Source organism: Benincasa hispida, chromosome 9 (assembly GCF_009727055.1).
Source record: "Benincasa hispida cultivar B227 chromosome 9, ASM972705v1, whole genome shotgun sequence".
Classification (NCBI taxonomy): domain Eukaryota; kingdom Viridiplantae; phylum Streptophyta; class Magnoliopsida; order Cucurbitales; family Cucurbitaceae; genus Benincasa; species Benincasa hispida.
In genome coordinates, this window is record NC_052357.1 from 75,511,945 (window position 1) to 75,523,927 (window position 11,983).

An 11,983-nucleotide genomic window follows, 5' to 3' on the forward strand; every position below is an offset into this window, starting at 1 on the left:
ACTTCATAAATAGGTAAAGATGCCGAGAAGAAATGGCAGGCTAAGCAAGCAGACAGTAGAGGGGGATCCTGACCTGACCGGTAGAGATCCTGAAGTTAGAAGGGATCCAGATTCTAGTAGGAAGAAAGGTAAAGATCCAGTAATTCTATAAATGACCTCAAAGAATGAGTCGAGTAACCCACAGATGGGAACAGATCCTCAGCTAGAGGATAGAGAATTTGATAGGATCGCCCAGAGGTTAGCGACAAGTGTGGGATCAGTTCAGGCAGACCTAAAGAAGAAGTACGACATCGAGAGGCTAAAAGCCTTAGATGCAACGACATTTGAAGGTGCCACAGAGGCTAATTGAGAAGTGCTTTAGCGTGATGAGATGTCTAGACGATCGTAAGGATGGGCTAGCGATGTTCTTGTTACAGAAAGGAGCCGAAAGGTGGTGGAAGGTAGTAGAGGCCAGGAGGAATAGTTTAGAGGCTATGTCTTGCCAAGAGTTGATAAAAGTTTTTGAAGATAAGTACTATTTGAGCTCTTTCAAGGAAGCTATGATAGATGAGTTTCTCAGGTTAGTTCAGGGATCGATGATGGTAGCTGAATATAAGTAGAGATTCATAGAGTTATCACAGTACGCTCTTCCGATCATAGCCAAAAAAAAAAAAAAGAAGAAAAGATGTAGAAGATTTGAGAATGGTATGAGGAAGGAGATACATACTCCAGTCACTTCTACAGCTAATTGGGTGGACTTCACTCAGTTAGTTGAGACAACTATTAGAGTCGAGAGGATCCTAGCTGATGTATACCAATCGCAGAAAGGCAAAGATGAGTAATAGAGAGTTCCAGCAGAATCAAGAGGAAAGATTTTTAGGCCTCATTCTCTGGACAGTCAGCTATGAGAGGTTAGGGAGGGGCGAGCCAGTAGGGTTCGAGCAGGAAGAGATCGCGGCCTGTAGCTGGGTCAGTTAGTAGATCAATAACCGGACGTACTAGCGAGTCAATGGCTTACAAGTAGGAAACCCCTATGTACGAATTGTGGTAAGCATCATTTAGGGACGTGTTACAATGGCAGGAACAACTGTTTCCAGTGTGGATAGACAGGACACTTTAAGAGAGATTGTCCTCAGATAGCTCGTGAGGCTCGGATAGAGCAAAAAAAATTTTCTCATATTGTAGATCAGCCTAGAACAACTAGAGCCAGAGGTGAGGGTTCCAGTGGAGCAAAGCAGAAAAGGGTATCAGGACAACCCCAACAATAGGGTAGAGTATACGCAGTGACACACCAGGAAGTAGATAAGTCTCCAGACATCGTGACTAGTACAGTAACGTTATGTAACCACTCTGCTTATGTATTATTTGATCCTGGTGCTACGTACTCATTCATATCTAGCATGTTTGCATTCCATATAGATAGAATGCTCAAGAATATGCCTGGAGATTTGTTTATTTCTACACTTGTTGGAGATATTTTAGTTGTGCATGAGTACTACAGGAATTGTGAGATAGTCATTGGGAAACAGAGTTAATGGGTTGATCTGATTCCATTAAAATTACTAGAGTTTGATGTTATTCTAGGCATGGATTTCCTGAATAAATATTATGCTGCTATAGATTGTTTTAAAAGAGAGATAGTATTCAAAAGATCAAGTGAACAGGAGATATTATTTGTAGGAAGTAAAAGAGCACTCCCAGGTAGTTTAATATTAGCAATGAAGGCTAGGAAACTGCTAAGTAAGCTTGTGAAGCCTATCTGGATCATGTAGTGGTTTCAAAGTATAAGAAGTTAAAACTCGAGGATGTACCATTTGTACAAGAGTTCTAGATGTATTCCCTAAAGAGTTATTAGGTTTTCCGCCTGACAGAGAAGTTTAGTTTACTATTGATTTGATTCCAGGTACATCTCCTATTTCCCAGGCACCATACAGGATGGCGCCGACAGAGCTGAAGGAGCTAAAAGTTCAGTTGTAGGAGTTAGTAGATGAGGGTATATTAGACCCGTGTGTCGCCTCGGGGAGTGTCGGTCTTGTTTGTAAAGAAGAAAGACAGTACTCTCAGGTTATGCATTGATTATAGACAGTTGAACAAGGTGACAATCAGGAATAAGTATCCACTGCCCCGTATAGATGATCTCTTTGACGAACTGAAGGGAGCCACGATGTTCTCTAAGATAAACTTGAGATAAGGCTATCATCAGCTCAAGGTGAAGGAAGCAGATGTTCCAAAGACTACGTTTAGAACCAGGTATGGGCACTATGAGTTTCTAGTGATGCCATTTGGTTTGACGAATGCCCCTGTGGTGTTCATAGACCTTATGAACAGGATATTTCATTCTTACTTGGATTAGTTTCTGATAGTTTTTATTGATGATATTTTAGTATACTCCAGTAATAGGGAGAAACATATGGAACATTTGAGGTTAGTGTTGCAGACATTACGAGAAAAGAACTTGTATACCAAGTTTAGTAAGTGTGATTTCTGGCTGAATCAGGTTGTATTCTGGGGCATGTAGTTTTAGCAGCAGCAGTCAGTGTAGATCTTCAGAATACAGAAACGATAGTTAACTGGGAGCGACCCACTACTGTGTTAGAGGTGCGTAGTTTCTTGGGTTTGGTAGGTAATTACAGGAGATTTGCGAAGGGTTTCTCCAAGATAGCTCTTCCATTGACGAACCTAACCTGGAAAGACATGAAGTTTGAGTGGTCGTCGAAGTGGGAGCATAGCTTCTGAGAGTTGAAGTGAAGGTTAGTCTTAGCACTAGTGCTTACTTTACCTACTCCAGGTAAAGAGTTTGAAATTTATTGTGATGCATCCCAACAGGGATTAGGTTGTGTACTGATGCAAGAAGGAAGGGTAAGGGGGCTATGCTTCTCGTCAGTTAAAGAAGCATGAGTGTAACTATCCTACACATGACCTGGAGTTAGCAGCTATTGTTTTAGCTTTGAAGTTGTGAAGACAATATTTGTCTGAAGAGTGTTGCCATATATTCACTGGTCATAAGAGTTTAAAGTATATCTTTGATCGAGGCAGACAAAGTGGATCGAATTGATCAAGGATTATGATAGCACAATTGAATATCACCCAGGTAAGGAAAATATAGTGGCAAATGCTCTAAGTAGGAAATCAGGAACAACTAAGGCTGTTATCTGTTCCGTAAAAAGTGCATTGTTGCATGAGTTTCGAAGTGCCAAGGCAGCTCTAGCAGTTGGCCAGATAGGAGGTTTGTTAGCTTCATTCTAGGTACGACTTACCCTAGTTGATGACAACTTATGTGAGCAATTAGAAGATTCAGATCTCCGAAGGATAGAGAAAGAGGTAGGTAAGGGCCTGAGGACTGATTATCAGCTAAGAGCAAATGGAGTTTTATTCAAGGAAGACAGGGTTTGTGTACCTAATGACTTAGCACTTAAACAGGCTATTCTAGAGGAGGCACATAGTTCAACATATGCTATGCATCCAGGCAGTACAAAGATGTATAGGACATTGAAGAAGTCGTACTGGTGGCTCGGCATGAAGAGAGAAATAGTAAAGTATGTTGATAGATGTTTGATATGTCAGCATGTTAAACTTGAAAGGCAGAGGCGAGTAGGATTGCTTAATCCACTCCCAGTACCAGAGTGGAAGTGGGAGCATGTCACGATGGATTTCTTATTTGGTTTGCCCAAGACACCCTCATGTTATGATGGGATATGGGTGATTGTTGACAGATTGACGAAGACAACTAAGTTCTTACCAGTTAAGATTACTTTCACCCTAGATAGACTGGCAAAGCTGTATGTTGATAAAATAGTGAGCCAGTTTGGGGCTCCAGTATTGATGGTATCATATCAAGATTTATGGTTTACATCGAAGTTATGACCTAGTTTACAGAAGGCTATGAGCACTAAATTATATTTCAGTACATCTTTTCATCTGCAGACGGATAAACAGTCAGAGAGGATGATTCAGACGTTAGAAGACATGCTAAGAGCATGTGTATTGCAGTTCATGGGCAATTAGGACACATAATTATCGTTGATCAAATTTGCATATAACAATAGTTATAATTCGAGTATCGGGATGGGTTCATACGAGACTTTGTACGAAAGACCATGCAAGACTCCAGTATGTTGGAATGAAGTAGGAGAAAGGAAGCTGTTAGGCCCATAACTTGTTCAGCAGACATCTGATAATGTTAAGCTTATCAGAGAGAATCTTAAAGCAGCCCGAGACAGGCAGAAGAGTTAGGCAAATAAGTGGAGAAGAGAGTTAGAATTTGAAGTCGGTGATCAGGTATTCCTTAAGTTATCCCCATGGAAAGGAATACTTAGATTTGGAAGAAAAGGGAATCTGAGCTCGAGATACATTGGACCTTACGAGATCGTAGAGCATGTTGGTCCAGTGGCTTAGAGGTTAGAGTTACCTCCAGAGTTATCTTATATCCATGATGTTTTCCATGTATCGATGTTGAGAAAGTATGTGCCAGATTCGGCCCATGTGTTAGCAGAGCAGCAGTGCAGTTAAAAGAAAATTTGAGTTATGAGGAAGAACCAATAGAGATTCTTGATAAAAAAGAAGCAAGTGTTGAGGAATAAAACGATACCTTTAGTAAAGGTATTGTGGAAGAATCATGGCATTGAAGAAGCCACGTGGGAAGCTGAGGAGCAGACGAGAAGTAAACACCCTCAGTTGTTCAGCTTATATCCTTGAAGCAAATTTTGAGGACGAAATTTCTTTTAGAAGGGAGGTAAATTGTAAACCCTAAGCTTTATTTTCCCTACTTAAGTATGTTTATTAATGTGATTAGTATGATAAATGGGTTAAAATATGAGTTAATTCTAATTTGTAGGGAAAATTTGAGCAATAAGAAGAGCGTTGAAGGAGGTTCTAAGTATTTTAAAGTGTGGTTCTCGAGTGGATAGGCATAGCCTAGCAAGTAAGAAATTTGGCTAAGTATGGAGCCTGTCTCTTATACACATCTAGATGTGTATAAGAGACAGATTTTAAAGTGTGGTTCTCGAGTGGATAGGCATAGCCTAGCAAGTAAGAAATTTGGCTAAGTATGGAGCTAGGCATTTGGTGCCATGAGCATTGGTAGGAGGCCTAGTGGGCAATGACCTTGTCATTGGAGGTTAGGCAAGCTTGTTGATGGCTAAGTTGTGGGTCGTGTAATGATGCTAGGCGATGGCCTAAGGATGGGCGATGAGCTTGTGCAAGTGACCATGAATGTGGATGATCGCCAAAGGCTTGCTTGCATTGGTAATGGGCATGCGATAATTTAAGCCTTGGGAGGTTAGAGAGCTAGGCGATGTGCGCTACAAAGCATTGGACAATGGCATGATAAGGCGATGATCATGTCAAGCCAAGGCGTGAGCGGGCTGCATAGGCAAGAGAAGCCGAGCAATGGAGGAAAATGTCTAGTTGTTGAGGCTACTATGCAATGTTAAGTGACCAAGAGTAAGTTTTGACTTCAATTGAATTAGACTCCTTAAAGGGCCAACTGCCATGATCCTATAGGTTGATCCCATTTAGTGGGCTAGGTGGCAATTTAGTAAATAAAGAGCAGCTCACAGCTTCGGGTATAAAAAGTAAGCCGACTTCATATGCTTATTTTGGGTGATTTATTCGTGCTATTGAGGTGATTTTAAAGCCATCTGAAAGTTAGGTGAGTCTAGTTGATGAGCTAGAGATTCCGGAAGGAGACTCCAAAGGAATCGAGCTGGAAATTAAAATTTTTGCAGAAAGGATAGATTCTTGGTGAATCTAACCCAATGTTGAGGGTTTGTAGTTTCCAGCCAAACCATGAGAAATTCAGAGCTAAAATTTTAAAGTAAGCTTAGATAGTTTTGAACAAGTTTGTAGAAGGAACTTTATGAGATAAGATTTTTATCATGAGTTATTCGAATTATAAGTTGAATCTGGAAATTTTTTAACAAGCATGCAACTGCTTGGGTCAAACAAGTAGGCAGCTCCAAGAGGCCGAACATGCACAGGTTGTAGCGAGCATCAGCGCACCTTGGGCTGGCCATGGGGTTGTATAGGCAAGCATAGGTGACTTAGACTCCCAAGGGAAGGCTCTTACAATGTTGGACAGCATGTACAGCGCCTTGGTGGGGTGATTGACGCACGGTTGGTGTGGTTGAAGGAAAGATTTTCGCATAAGCCAAGTTAACACCTAGAGAAAAATCCTAAGTGTTCAACACCTAGGAAAGTTGGCATTTGAAGGTAAGGACAATATTTCAAGAATAATATGAGCTTAATTCTGAAAGTTAATCTCAAAAGGGAGACCATTGATGGAAGCTAAAATATATTGTCATGTCCTCATGGTTGACACTAATAGGAGAAGCTTATCAACCCTAGAAAGATTGTCAAAGTCGTGAGTGATTATGATTGTTCTCTAAATGTTTTAGAAATCCATGTTTTAATGAAGTTTATTCTCATGCTATTCATTTTACAAGAAGTTCCAAACAAACTAGTTTTCCTAAGTTAAAAAACATGCTAGTTTATTAAGTTTGTGAAGCACGTTTAGTAAGGTTGACTAACGCATGCCAGTTTTTTTTAAAGGAAGTTTCTATCCCATATACAAAGTATAAAGTACATGTTCTTATGTTTAAGTATATGTACTTTTGATGTTTATAAGCAAGCGTTAAAGAACCATGTTCACATGAAAGCTATGTTAAAATTATGTTTATAATATCATATTTTCAGTAAGCATGTTCAAGAGAGATGTTTCTTTAAGGATATGTTAAGCTCGATACTGAAGGACTAAGAGAAGGTATCCGAGCAACTCGATACTAAAGGACACTGAGAAGGTATCCGAGCAGCTCGATACTAAAGGACACTGAGAAGGTATCTGAGCAGTAGTACCTAAGGTATGACGATACTTAACTAGAACCACCTGCACGTAGGTAGAGATGACGATGAGAGTTGAACAAAAACGTTCTCCCTCAACTAAGGATCAGTTTAACTATGTTTTCAGATACGATACATTTACAAGTTTTATGTGCATGCTTGATAGGTCAGTTCAGTTTTCAGTATTCAATTTTCTAATTTCTAGTATTAAGCATGAGATTTATGTTTTATTTAAGTCACTCACTGGGCTTGTAGCTCACCCTAACTTTTAATATTTTTCCCTCCCCAGGTAGCGGTCAACTCCCTCAGAGATTAATTCTATTTCTGTTTTGCCACTCAAGGATTCAAGTAAAGAAGAAAGACTAGGTGTTTGTTCTGTAAATACTAGTACACATGTTTTGTGTATATAGGGACTAAGTTTAGCATATTGGGCTCACTGGATCATGTAATGTACATAAATTGTATATATGAATGGTTGTTATGAAACCCTGTTGATGTAAGATTGTGGAGTCCTTGTTAGTCTATTCAGTATGCTTATGAGTATGTGTGTATGTATTTCAAAGTTTCTAAGTCAGATTAAGTAGGCTAGTAGGCAATAAGTGCCAATAAGTGCCAATAAGTGGGTTGGTAACTACTGCAGGCATATTTCCTTTTAGATTAAGAGAGTAATCAAGGAGGGGGTGTGACAATCTATATGGGTGAGAGTGACTAGATTTGCCAACTCACTGCCTACTATTTTGGAGATTCGTCCAAGTAAGAAGTTGGAAACATAGCTACATAAGATGGAATTCGTTCATTCTCGGTCATAGAATAAGTAAATGAATTGGTCCCTTAAGGGCTAATTTCGAGTCTTGAACAATGAGGCATCTCACCTTCTCACTGATTAGAGAGGAATCTAGTTTATAATTGGACTATAACTGATTGTTTATTATAGGGATTGGTGGTACTTAAGAAGTTAGATGCAACTACAGGAGTAAAATGGTAATTTGACCCAACTGTAGTTATGAGCAATTTGTGAATGGTCAACTTACCGTTGATTGGTTATGTCCATGAACAGAAATATATCTACAGTGCAAATAGTGCAACTGTCGGTCTTTAGTGGAGTTACGGGAGTTAATGAATGTTGATTAATTTAATTAAAGAGTTTAATTAATTAAACTCGTATCATTTGAGCTTCTAATCTTTAGGTTCATAAGGTCCTCTTGCTAGCTCATTAAGGGTTAAATATGAATCAATTAGTTTTTGGATTAATTTGAATTGTTCAAATTAATTGAGGGAATTAATTATATGAGATGTAATTAATATAATGTAGATGAATATGTTATAATATAAAGTTTGATGAGAGAGATAAATATTTGAATAGGATTTAAATATTAATTAAATGAATGAGATTCATATAAAACTATAGGTTAAAATTAATATAAATATTATTCATATTAAAACTATAGGTTATGTAAGAGAATATTATTTGAATATGATTCAAATATGTGATATTTATATTAAATATGATTCAATATAAAGTTTTGATTTAATTACATTAAATTAGGTTTGATATAATTAAATGAGGCAACGTGATATTGGAGTTATTTTTAATAACTCCCTCCTTCTCTCTTACGCATAACAAAAAGGTTCAGAGGGAGTGTTTTACAGAGACATGAAATTCACAGAAGATTATTGTGCTTCTTTGCATTTTTCCTCACCCAAGATCTCTCTCAGGAAACTCTCGTTCCCACACAAAAGCAAAAAAACCCACAACTCCTTTCAATTCTTACCTCGAGAATAGCAAGGAAGAGCTTCGTGGTGGTGTCCACATCTTTTCTTGATGTGTTTTAGTAAAAGTTGTGCTCATGACATTGGAAGAAGGAAATTCATCAAGAGTGAGTGATTTATTCTTCCCTTCCTCTTTGTATATATATTTACTAAAATGTGTTTATACGTAATTTAATGTTTTTTTCTACACTATATAATTTCTCTATTTTGAGTTCTTTCCAAAATGAAATCACTGACATAAAGAAATTACTCACTTTCGTTGAGGATTCAAATTCTTCACTTCAACCCGAAAATTCAGAAAATCCATGTTTCAGGAAAATATCTAAAACACTCTGACATGCCCTCCATAGTAATACGAACCCAATAGTCTTACAATGCTCAGGAATCTCTATATGTTTGAGCATCTAACATCACTACAAAACAGATACAATAATCTATATGCCCAAGAAAATTTTGGATACGAAACGAACTATTTGAGGTTTCATTATATCCTTCATCTCTGAATTTTGTATGAAAAAACGGCTAAGATGGACAAAAAGAAGAAGAAGAGAGAAACGAAAAATATAATATTATTATAAATATCATGATAATAGATGCCCATTAGGTGCTCATGGTAAATGTCCATTGACCATGTGTCATGCACCACATTTCTGAAAGTGTTGTCCATGTGTCTCAATATTACATATTATTAATGTCTATGTAATCCACCTTCTACTTGCCAAATTACCTATAAATAGTGACATTTTGTGGGTTTTGGAAGACATATACCTTGGACAAAGTCCATTGGAGAAAGTGGAGAATTTGGATCAATTTCTTGTGTTCTATTTTACTATTTTATTTTATTTATTTATATATTATGTTTATTTTATTTATTTATTTATTTATTTTAATATTATATTATATTATTTTAATATTATATTTTATTAATATCCATATTTTCATTTCCTCAAGTTCACAACAAACATAATTATTTTGATTTCTAAAAATTGGTATTTTATTTGCTAATCATTTGCTAATTATTTAAAATCGGTATTTTAATAATTATTTAAGAATTGAGGGAGTCAATTTAGCAAATTCATTTCAGTAGGCGGAGATGAATTTGATTTCAGTTTAACCTCAGAGGTCCTGCTTTAGAATCTGATGAACTTTCGATGACGGAACTACAAGACCTATCACTGGATTCCGAAATCGAATCGGAGGAAGAAGATGGAGTTGAAGAAACGCAGCAAGAACAGCATAATCCCAAACGTCAAGATCAAGAACTCTGTTTTCTGCAATTCCTGGACTCGACGGATGATTATCTGAACCTTCTGGATGCATTGTCCGCAACACTCCGCAAGGTATGCGAAAATTGATCTCCACATAATCCAAACCCTAATTCTAACACAAACTTATATTTCTCGCTGCTCTATTATTCCGTTGTATTGATCTCTCTCAACTGATGGTTTTCTATATTTCGGATTCCTACAAAACAAATTGACTCAGTTATGCTTTTGACATGGTTGAAATTAACAAGGCGTTAAAGCGACTGGCTCTGCTATTTGCTATGGAAGAGTCCAATTGGATTTACTTCTAAGACTTACCAGTTGAAATTCTCAACTCGAATTTTTAGAAGGCCTACTGATACCCAGGGATTGTTTTTACTTGTGATCTCTTATTTTCTGTTGGCTGCGGAAATGTAACCCCTAAATTCGCTCATTCATTCGAGTAACAGGGATGGTTTGAGTTGGCGAGCGCCAGACATTCTATGGGTACCTCTCGCATAAGCACTGCATTACTGGACTTGAAAATCCATTCTGCTGCTACATCACTGCGGGTGGACGAACGCGATGGTAATCTTAATCATCTCTCCTTCCCGGATATCATTATTGAAGTTTGAACCAGTTAGGAAATTCTGTAAACATTCCAACTCACAATTTTAAATTGCCACACCATCTTCCGGCTACTGTTAAACCATTAAGTTCCCTGACAAATAGAAGATTTAAGCCTAAACTAAAGAGAGTATGATTATCATGTGGCTATTTGATCTGGTTAACTGTTCCTTATAGTGATTGAATATTGGTTAAACATGCTATGTTGACACAGTCATACTTGTTACTGATATGTCCGCCCACAGCCAGCTCTATAGGAACGCTACCATTCATTAACTTGCGGAAATGGACATCCTCTGAAGGTGGAGACTGTTTAGGGGAAGAAAAATGCAATGACAAATTGCAAAGGGAATCTAATAGTCCGCAGCTACGGCAAAGGAACATTTCTGAGCTTTCTGGTAGTTGATACCTTCTATTATTGGTACAAGTAGATAAGTAATAAGATCATCTGTAAATACTGTTTCTGCATGATTCTTTCTTCTTTTTTTTTTTTTGGGTATGTTTGGTTTCTATTCACTGGAGTGTATGTAACGTTTCTTCATGTATTCATTTGAAGATAATCTGAAGAAGAGTTCTTTAAAGAAAGAAGATGCTCTCATCATTGATGATCAGGCAAGTGTTCACTACAGTTCCTATCATTGGCCTTATACGTTTATATATCACTTGTGGCTTCTCCTTCTTCCTTTTTCACGGTTCACATTTTTCAAATTGGAAATTTGCTCTGTGGTACTTGAATGATAAAGACGTGGACAATGGATCATACTATGTTCATCACGCTATTGTAGGTACGAAAGGAACAGTCACGAACACTTTCAACGTTTGGAACTCTAGTTTCCCCCAAGCTCCGATCAGCTCAACTTTCATTTGAAAATGGTGAATTGCTCAATATCTACATTCCTCATTAAATGGGATGGGTGTGTGCGTGTGTCTTGTTTTATATTCAAAGAGAATCTACATAGTTCAAGTAAATGATAATGATATACATTCACAATTTATTTTCTGCAGCACTTGAAATTATAGTGGGAATTGCAAATAAGCGTATCGCAATGCTATCCTCCTTTGATCAATTCAAGATAGGATTGGAAGAGACATCTTCCTTCAAGCAAGTCAAGGAAGAATTGAAAGATACCAAAGCATGACAATAACTTGTTTCCCTCCGGGTAAAGTTTTTTTCTAATTTCCTCAAAGTTTGATATGACAGTTGGTGGGATGTGATGTCCATAGTTCAAATTAATAGATTTGTTCAGTTTTTTATGGGCAATCTCCCTCAGAAGTGCGCCGCGCATAACATATAAACATTGTATTCTTATTCTTCAAAGTTACAGCAGAAATGGGTTATACAACTGAATTTTGAGTTGCTTGTTACGTCTTTAATTATATGTGATATTACTTTATAATCAGATGCATGTATTCTTCATAACAAATGCGAGCAATATTCCGCCACTTTTGCTCTATTAACAAACTACTTGAATAAGTCATCAATCTGTCTTTATTATTAAGTATCCATCTCAGGCAACATATGTGCA

At 37.5% G+C, this 11,983-nt stretch overlaps 1 protein-coding gene across 1 annotated transcript; it reads left to right on the forward strand.

Annotated features, from left to right (window-relative positions):
* Window positions 1-9,649: 9,649 nt before the first annotated feature.
* On the forward strand, window positions 9,650-11,814 carry LOC120086539 (coiled-coil domain-containing protein 115). Its single transcript, XM_039043240.1, has 6 exons — window positions 9,650-9,926; window positions 10,301-10,418; window positions 10,703-10,855; window positions 11,014-11,069; window positions 11,243-11,330; window positions 11,463-11,814. The coding sequence occupies exons 1-6, from the start codon at window positions 9,738-9,740 to the stop codon at window positions 11,594-11,596; spliced, it is 738 nt and encodes a 245-aa protein (XP_038899168.1). The 5' UTR covers window positions 9,650-9,737; the 3' UTR covers window positions 11,597-11,814.
* The last annotated feature ends 169 nt before the right edge of the window (window positions 11,815-11,983 follow it).